At 35.6% G+C, this 10276-nt stretch overlaps 1 protein-coding gene across 1 annotated transcript; it reads right to left on the reverse strand.

Moving 5' to 3' along the window:
- Positions 1-2500: 2500 nt before the first annotated feature.
- On the reverse strand, positions 2501-9296 carry LOC129877147 (uncharacterized). The gene is made up of 6 exons (XM_055952632.1): positions 8870-9296; positions 7823-8034; positions 5665-5982; positions 5511-5585; positions 5254-5328; positions 2501-3341 (listed from the first exon to the last, which is right to left on the reverse strand). The coding sequence occupies exons 1-6, from the start codon at positions 9087-9089 to the stop codon at positions 2787-2789; spliced, it is 1455 nt and encodes a 484-aa protein (XP_055808607.1). The 5' UTR covers positions 9090-9296; the 3' UTR covers positions 2501-2786.
- Positions 9297-10276: the final 980 nt, after the last annotated feature.

Consider the following 10276-nt stretch of genomic DNA (forward strand, 5'->3'; position numbering starts at 1 on the left):
TCATCTCATGCTCAACTTTTTCCCAATCAAAGATGAAAATAGTCATTCTTTAAACTCAAAATAGTGCATAACATGATTAATGCAAAACGTTCACAAATTATTCTTTAAAAACTCCATCAATGCATAAAATAAAAACGAATCTCAATTAGGGTTCATTTGAATGCAAACATGAATCCATACTCTCAACAAGACTCAATTCAAGAAACTCATCAAGGAATATTGTAATATATACAAGAACACAACGGAATTTATATACAAAACTCAATAAGAATTATAATTAACTCAAGAACTCAATTCATGAAACCACGAAACTCAACTCAAATCAAAGAACTGAAGATGTAGAACACGTGGATGAACTCAATCAATGTTGTGGGTACCCTTACGTACCTGGAACTTGAAGAAACAATTGAAACTTGAAGACCTCGCTTGAAAACCTTGAACCCTAACTCTTTCTCCTCTCCAATCCTTTCTCTCAAATAATTCTAAGTGTTAAAGAGAGTTCAAGTGTACAGGGTATTGATAAGGGACTCAAAATAGTCCCAAAACGTTAGGGTTTTGGTTTGGAAAGGGTTGGAAAAGACTAAAATACCCTTCATTAAAATTGATTTTGTCCGTCTACAAGTCGTTCTACGACGCGTAGAAACTTCTACGGGTCGTAGAACTGGACAAAAATTTGCACCCTGCTCTATGACTCAGGTCTACGAGTCATAGAAAGAGTTACGGGCTGTAAGGACCCCTCATCCTGACAACTTCCAAAATCTTGAAAACTTGAGTCTCTAAATCTCTTCTACGAGTCGTAGTCGTTCCTACAATTCATCCTATTGAATCGTAACAAAATTACTGAGGCTTGTATTTTTCAGAAATTAGGCAATGAATCTACGACTCATTTCTACGAGTCGTCAAATCTCTTACGAGTCGTAAGGTCAATTCGTAAGGAGGCTTCTCAGACCGAAAATTTCATTAAGCGTTGGAAGGGTCTATGAGTCGTTCCTATGACTCGTAGAACTCTCTACGAATTATAGAGGACACTCGTGGTCCACTGGGTCAGTTCCTTTGTTCTCAATTTTTCTCATGGTTCTCGAACTCGGTCTAGGCTAGAATACCACAGGGTGTTACATTTAGATTTTTAACTATGAAGTTAACGAGTTTGATTCCTAAGTTATTGCATACTCATCTTTTGAAAGCTTCTGCACACTTGTTATAAAATTTAGTATTGTAGCAAGCCAAGCCAAGGGTTCACTTGGGACCAACAATGATTTTGAGTAACTGTTAATGCTCAGGTTTTAGGCTCGGCACATGACAGGTTTCACATACTTTCAACCAAATTCTAGAATTCCCAGAGAAATGTGTATAATGGAGAGTAGCGTGCGTACCATTTTAAGGACTCCTCGTCCACTACACTGCGGAGAGCTCACCACACTAAGTGTGGCGGATATCACAATACGATGATGACTCCCACAATGTATAGAATGGCTCTGAGTCGAGTTGGGTGTTTGGAGGAACTCATTCAATGCCCTTGAAGTAAAACGGATTGGCTTTCACCGAACAAATGTTGCATTGGTAAAAATATATAAAAGCAAAGAATATTTGACTAGAAACGAGGCAAGCATAGTTGACTATGGACAACCGCTGAATCAATCAATAGCAGTCATACCAGAGTCCTTGACTGTCCGAGAATTCGCTACCGAACCCGCTTCACTCACACCGTACACAAATTATGTCAGGAGAGATTCAGATTTCAGGGTGCCTAAGCAGATTACAAAATGAATAACTGACAAATACTATTCAGAATTTCATCAATCTCATTATGCCCACAATCTTATCTACATAACGGCATAAACATGCAAGTGACAATTACAATTAGCTTATCCTCTAATAAATTGCCGCGACTCCCCATCATCGTGGACATTTGAGTATACACGATATTATACTTGCATTTTCGCTGAATTGTTCTTACTATTGCTGCTTCAGATAACATTTCAGCTGGCGAAAACACTCAATAAGATCCACTCTTCTTCAGTATCTCTGATCATCTCAATCTGATTTTTAATTTATTATTTCCACGTTATTTAATTTATATTTGTATCAACAATGGGATAAAAGGATTTAAATTAGCCTGTGACCTCAATCCCAATAATCTAGCTGATTAATAAATGAATTTTAGGCTAAACAAATGCGACAATGAATGACCTAAAATATTCGCAAAATAACAATGTAAAGACTGTCAAATAAGTACTGATTACTTTGGGGCTTCCCAAAACAAGAACATGTTAACCTTCAACTAATTGCAGTTGTAATGCACATGGATTCATACCAGAAACCACAAATAACCACAATGGATATGACAAATTTTGTTTGGGCAAGTAAATGAGCTAAGTATTTAGGAGACAAGTTCAAATGTTTCTAAACTAGATGGAGCAGTCAAAAACTCAAAACACTTTTTGCAGAATACGCTACTCGTACAGGCAGTAAGCTTAATAAAGTAATTGCACCAAGGAAATAGTCGAACACATGTAATGTGTATCAACAACTTATGAATCAATCCCACATGTCATGTGTATCAACAACTTATGAATCAATCCCAGCTGAAATACAATCTTCTAGCAGAGAGACTAATAAATAGTAGCGAAGTATTTCTAAGCATTTGTAAAATAAAAGCACTAAAGAGCTTTCCTAAAATGTAGGGTGTGGTAGAGTTCTCATCAGAATTGCTTAGATGCATAATGCATATACCTCGAGCATATTGAAGGTACATTGCCCAATGAAATTTGGTTGGCAGTTTTGGTCTAGACATATTTTCCTCTATACCTTGCCTTTGATTCTTTAGTAAACTTCGTATCACCTGCCTCATTAAGATGATTGTCAGAAGGACTAAAAACTGCTGAATGAAGATTACCTTCTTCCAACCACTTCAGATGGTTTTCCTTGAACTCCGAATGTTTGATCCTTGCTGCTAATGCAATTTCGTCAGTATATGGTCCAATTTTGACCATGGTTAATAGTACCCGACTGTACCTATAGCTCAGCATCTGCTCTGAGGTAGCAACCAACTTAAAACAAGGGTGCTCTGGAAAGGTGGTGTCAATTGACTCATCCTCTCGTAATACAGGATAGAAGTACACAAGCCGGCCACCCATCACAAGCATCTTAGCAGCAAGGTCGACCAAATCATGCACGCATTCCACTAAGCTGTAAGGAGCAGTTGATGGTATGTGGCCTGTCCTTTTGTCATCAGGAACTGTATATGGACCAATCACTCCTTTCAAAAGCTTCCTGCCACCAGATTTACGTCCTCCAGCACGGACTCCATAGGGAGGGTCACATATAATGGCATCAAAAACCTAGAAAATAAGATTTAACAGTCAACAAAAACAAAGAAAAAGCAACGAGACCTGAAATAATACTTATTTAACATGCCAATTAACTGTTCAATTCAAACTACCTTTGGAACTCTGGGAAATAATAAACGATAATTCACTAATGCCACGACAAGAATAAACTACATAGCAGAAGTCATTAACACTTATCCATGATGCCTTTGACTACATATACTGATACACATTAAATTATTTCTCTGACTTTACCGTAAGAATTTATTTTAATTTATTTCCCTTTTCTGGCAGAAGATCCATGGATGGCCACAAGTAATCCAATCCTCGTCGAGATTTTTGTCTCAACATGAAGGCTTTCTCCCCTCCTTCCTCTAAAATAAGTATCACCACCGGAACTCACCATCCTTGACCTTAGTGATTATCACCTCCGTTTGACACCAATTCTCCATTTACATCTCCATGCACTTTAGCTCTCTCACCATAAAAGACATCTAATGCTGCTTTAGAATCTTGTCTGTAGAAAGCACACCTCTGTTTGACACAAACTCTCAGATTTCCATTTCCATCCACTTTAGCTCTCTCACTGATCTCCATGAATTAGACAACTCTATCTGGGCATATTACCTTCAAGAAAAGGGAAAAGTTCCAAGACATACCAAGTTGGAGAATTTCGTTCTTCAGATTAACAAGTGAAGTTCTAGTCGCTATATAACATCTAGAAAAGTCCCACAAACTCATATGATGTGGAAAGGCGAAATGAACAAAATAGAGAGGAACGGTACATGCCATCTACTCCAGAGACTTCAGTACACTCGAGCAACTACTAGAACTGCTAGTATGTGATTGCCAGGACAAGAAAGTGTCAAATAAAACCTGGAACTAAGCTTACACTCTAATTAAATTGAAAGAAGATTTAAACTCTAACCCACCAACTCTGTAGACATTGTAAACTGTAAGTAAACAATTCACCAAAATTTCAGTGTACTGCATCATTCTTCCACATGTAAGAGACTGCATCATTCTTCCACACATAAGAGACTCCTAAAATGAGCTTCAAATTACTTGACTATGAGAAAATTCCTCTTCAATATACACCACCCTCGACTGTCAGTATAATGTAACTGATTAGACTTGATAATGACCTTCGGAAGTAGAAAATTAAATCGCTTTGAAGACAGTAACAATATTATTGATAGTTAATACCTGTGTTGGGAAAGAAAGGATTGTTTCAACTATGCCTTTTCCCAAATTTTAACTTTGTATAAAGTAAATTATTGCTCTTTCCAGTTTAAACCTTGCTTTTACTAGAGATGTGTGAACCTTTGTTCTTTCTTTGAAATTTGATTAGCCTTAGTTATATGAAAAATTAAGAAAATAACTTCTCCACTTTCAGGTTATTGTTGCATGAAGAAAAGCATCAACATAACTCATCTGGTAATTCATTGCACTATGTGAACTCTATGACTTCCTGCCTCAAGAAAGCTAACTCTGGACAAGTCAATCGTGGCTTGAGCTAGGATATGATGTCTTACAAAGGAAAGGCAACAACTGTGGTTCTTTTTTGTTGTTAGCTATAATGTTTTGACATATTACTCTATCTTTTTAAGAGTTGTCTCCTCTTTGATCATTGTCGATCTATTGACTAGGGCTTTGCATCTGGAATATAATTTGTACGTGCTATTTTACCTTGAGAAAGCATATACGCAAATATCAAGTTAATTTGTGAACATTCCGCTTGCACCTAACAGTCTTCGCCAGACCTACCAACTGAAGTGTTTTGCCCATCCGTAGAAATAAAGGAAGGAAAAAACCCACAACCCAATGGTCAATACTGGGCTATGAGTTCAGCATAGGAAGATAAAAAAGGAAAGAACAAGAGGACCAGACAACCAAAAAAAACAAATACTTCAAATAAGGCTACCTCTTTCAACCCCGAACGCCAAGGAGGAAGGTTGTTGTCTGCCCTTAATAAACCAATAGGCATTGGCAATCCATACTGCAATTAAAGATATGAGTTCAGCATAGGAAGATAAAAAATAAAATTATACTCCAAATTATCAGATGATGAGATCAAATAAGAGCTCTTGGGAGTCATCAGCCTGTTATCCCTAATAGCAATTACTATATAAGAACAAAATTGGTATCCCATATAAAGAAAATACATCACTCTGGCCAGACCTGCTTGAAGTTGCTCCAGACATTACAATCTGGACCACGACCATCACGTACTACTCGAATGTCAATATCTGCACCCTGAAAGTCAATTAATGATAGTAAAAAACCGAGGAAAATAATGAATGCTCAAAGTTCATGCAAAAATAGAAACACTAACCATTGTCATTGCTCCATAATGAGCTGCTGCAACTAGAATGCTTCCTGTGCCCACAAAAGGGTCATAGACAAGCCTTCCAGATTTGGCCTGTGCTTGGTTAGCCATCAGGAACGCCATTTCGGCATCCATGGCTGTTGGCCCGAGATAAGTACGACTTTTTAACTGATAAGTTGGCAAAAGCTTCCTATCAGCAGCACCAATCTCTCGACCAAAAAAGATTCTTTTTCCCGCAATGGGTGGCAGTCCATTATTAGAATCATAATCATCTGTTTCTATTAGCCAGAACATGTGATAAGGATTTTTTAAGTTGACCCGGCCCTGGAATCAAACAGACATAAGTAAATTCACAGGCCATATCTTCTAAGCATAAAAAATTCCACGACTTACAAAAGTATATCTGAGAGTAAAATGCATTTTTACATGCTGTCTCCCCTCCACGCCTCTCAAAATATATACTTTTTAATTGGTTAAATAAATAAGAGACACATAAAGTGGAGAGCGCGTGTATATGAGGAACCAAAATTCGTTTTACTCTTAGATATATTACATGAGAATTTCTCATGTCTCTATTGTTCAACTTAGACATTAAGGGGTTGTTTGGTAGAGTGTATTAGAAAAAATAATGCATGCATTAGCTCTGTGTATTGCTAGTACCTCGTTTGGTACACTTTTTCAACCTACGTATAACTAATGCTTGTATTAGTTACACTCTATTGTGTATTAAGGTGTATATTACTAATACATAGAAATTCATGGTATTAGTAATGCAAAGGGTTTTAATGCATGCATTAGCATCATTAAAGACTCAGTTGCCCCTCAAAACCTTTACCACATCCTTTCCACTATGTTTGTGGAGGATATTTTTGCAAGTAATTTTTTTTTAGAAATCATGCAATGCTTATTATTTTTAATACACTAAACCAAATACTACATCAGAAATAATTTCAACATAACTAATGCAAGCATTACTAATACACCATATTCAGCATTATTCTTATACACCCTACGAAATGATCCCTAAACCTTCAATTATTTGTCTTTAAGGTTTTTTCTCTAATCTCTAATAAGTCCATTAGTTTCTGGCTTAACATTATCCTATTTCAATTTAAATATGATTTATCTTTTACCCTTTCGAATGCCACATTTAAAAGAACCCGTATGAAAAGAAGGCCTAAAAACATAACCAACCCTATCTCAGTCTCCTCCGGTAACCAGCTACTATTCCCATTATCCCATCTCTCTGCTCGGCCCTTACCAACAACCACCATTCTCCTTCTGTCAACTGCCGCCTACCAACCCATCATTGTCCCCCTCCACACTTCTTGTTACTATACACACCCCTCCATTGACCTCCATTCCCCCCCCCCAATCCCCCCTGCCCCACTGCCCTCAACGCCCCGAAGTGGAATCTCTCTCCACCCTTCTTTTTCTTCCCCAATCTGAATAATAGACCGCCACCGTTCTCTCCCTGTTCTTCACCAACCCCATATTCAACCCACTATTCTTCCATGGATTAAACTCCCCCTCTATGGAACTGGACCCTTCACTCGATCTCTGAGTTGTTTCCGGATTTGGCTTCAAAAAATACACAGAAAAATGATACAACTAGGAAATAGTCCTAACTACTAGATCAAAATGCTAAGGAAAAATTGAAGATTTAATGTGCAAGGTGGGAATGATAGAGGGACCAAGAGCACAAATACCATATAAAAGGGACCAAATTAGTTTCTATACCAAACAGGGATAATGAAGTTGAGACTACATCCTCAAAATCGAAAGGACAAACCAAAACGTCAGCATGTCATCACACTCAGAAGCAACAATTACAATCCGCAGCATATAATTTTGTCAAATGATTGAATGAAAAGAAAGTGATGCAGATGATGGTAAGTGCAGACAAAATAGGATTGAATCAAAAATAGAAGGGAATAATTCTTGATGGAGTAAATATTAGGAAGTTTTAACCCAGTATTAATAGTATAGACATAAGGAAACAACAAAGAACAAGAAGAAAATAGAAATTCTATGCCTATGAAAACAAAGGAGGAAAAAGTGTTAATATCAGTTAGTTTTCTGCTCCTTTACTTTGTTCAATTGGAGAAACCAAATTGATCAGATTGAGTTTTATGTAATGTACTCCAGAATAACAAGTATGTACCTTGAAAGGAATGTAGGATAGTGATCGAATACGCTCGTTTTGCTCCTCAAAGCTGATAACCTTCCCAAAGGTCTCAACAGCAATCTTGAATGTGCTATCAGATGTCAGGTATGGTAGCTTCTTCTCATCTGGATAACTTTTAATCGACTCTTCTAATTCCACAAAGCTACTTCCTTCTCCCCAGAGTTCAAAGATTCCTTTTACAAGAATACCTGCACGATAGGCTTATCAATATGTTGTTTAGCGTAAGCTACTCTTCAAACCCTTTCCCCAGATAGCTAGATAGATATCAAGAGTTCTTAAGGCAAGGCCTCATATGTCACATAGTAAATTCCTTTTCACTCAGAAAATGTTCAATACTCTTCCAACCTTTGTACAGGAAAAAAGCTGTAATGAGTTTCTAAAGCTCCATGATTTCAAATGTCATATTGTAAGTCCCTTATAACTTGGAAAACAATTCACAAACCGCAACATCACTTAACCAATCAAATATGCCCCATCACAAAAAAAATGAGTTGGTATTGCTTATAGATCCTTTGCTTCTATGGTGTTCTGCTCTTAGCTAAGTCCATATCAACTGCAAGTAGAGAGTGCATCCTCAAATGAAGAGGCATTCACCTATTAATAGCTACCTCATTTAAACCTAAACTTAAGAGAAGTTGAGAATAATGAATTTAATAAAACGGAAGAAAGCAATTAACCTAAACAATTGAATAAAAAATCCAAGATAAGAGGCTTTCAACAACAAATTCAACAAAAAATAGTTTGAGGGATGGTTCCACCTATTTTCTTTTTGAGTAAACAATTGGTAATTAACTCTAGGCGAATGAAGAAAAGGAAAATGAAAATGGTAACCGGGTTTGATAAAGTATCATTTCTAGATATAAAATGAAAAAAGAAGGCCTGAAAGGAACAATTACTGTTCTAACGTGGGGCTTATTTTGGTTGTAAATAAAACAAATACGACGGATTACTATTCACGAACAATACATATAGCGTAAGAATTGTATAACCAAATGAAGGAGGGAGACGAAGTGAAGGGCTTACTACGGTTTGCAACACTTCGAGCAATTTGTTCAGAAGGAAGATTAACGAAGTGAAAAGGAGAGTCGGGATGGTGATCTCTTGGAAGCTTCCATTCAAGTGAATTAATAGGACTACCATTGCATTGTAAGTTTAGGTCTTTGCTGAAAAGCTCTGCCAAAGACTCAACTTCAGGTTTCCTGTAGTCCAGTAACCTGTGATAGAAGACGCATAGATACCACATCTTCTGCAATTTTTCACTTTCACCTTCAAACCTAATAAATCACTGTCAAAGATCACTATCGGCGGCGACTCCGATGGCAGCTGGTGGCGGGACGAATGAAATTGGATACACGCTACTTTTCTTAAACCAAACAAACGCAAAACCCTGGAATTTCGAGCTAAACCCAAGATTTTCAAGACGGAAAACAAAAAGATTTTTTTTATACAGTACCAACAGAAAATATTACATTCAGGTGTGTTTGGCAAAGGAAAATGTTTTCACCAAAAATATTTTCTACTATAATTGAGTTTCTTACTTATTTTTTTATATTTATAAGTAAATAAAAAAATATTATTTCTAAAGCACATATATATATATATATTAGTTTAGTATAAGCACGTGTGTATTACGTTAATGTCAAAGTTATATTTAATATAATAATCTTTTAATATAATCCATATCTTAAAAAAATATTTGTTTATCTCATAATAAAATGATGCTTACAAAAACTGAAAATTCTAATTTTAGGAAATAACTAAGTTATATTTTACCCAATTAATATAAAAGTTATTTTAAAATAATAAAAATTAAATCAACAATTCATATTGAGATTTTATCTTTTTATAGTGTAGATTTAACGGAAGATGATAAACACTAAAAAGAATAAATAATAAAAAAACACTCGATTAATTTAAATAATTTAATTAATTTTAAAGTATGAAAACTTTCAACTCAAATAAGAAAAGATTTAGTAAGTAAAATTTTAGTCAATTTCAAAGTAAAATTTTAGTCAATTTCAAAGTCGTAAATATTAGGAATTCTTACATCTCTCGAATACGATTTTTTAAAATAAAAAATTCTAAGTCTTAATATAATTATTAGTTGACGATTTTGTTCAATCTAAACTCTATTTTTAGAAGATAAAAATGGCGAACATCAATTCACCAAGGAGAATTTGTGTTTATTTTATAAAGGATCATTATTTTAGTTGTTAAATTATGTCTAATAAGTTTTTTCTTTTCTTTATTTTAAGAAAAAATTACTTAAATACACAATTTATTTTACCATATTCTCTAAAATTTCTTACCATTTGAAAAAATTACAAAAATGTCTACTTTTTCTTATTCTCGAATACATCACTTTATGCGATGTATCAGTCGGATACATCACTTTATCTGATGTATCGGGACGTCAGATACATCACTTTA

Source organism: Solanum dulcamara, chromosome 12 (assembly GCF_947179165.1).
Source record: "Solanum dulcamara chromosome 12, daSolDulc1.2, whole genome shotgun sequence".
NCBI lineage: Eukaryota > Viridiplantae > Streptophyta > Magnoliopsida > Solanales > Solanaceae > Solanum > Solanum dulcamara.

Coding starts and splice junctions, on each gene's coding strand:
- LOC129877147 (XM_055952632.1), bottom strand. CDS start 9,089: ATGTGGTATCTATGCGTCTTCTATCACAGGTTACTGGACTACAGGAAA. Junction 8,035..8,869: donor TCGAAGTGTTGCAAACCGTA/GTAAGCCCTTCA, acceptor CCTATCGTGCAG/GTATTCTTGTAAAAGGAATC. Junction 3,342..5,253: donor GGCGTTCGGGGTTGAAAGAG/GTAGCCTTATTT, acceptor CTTATTTTCTAG/GTTTTTGATGCCATTATATG.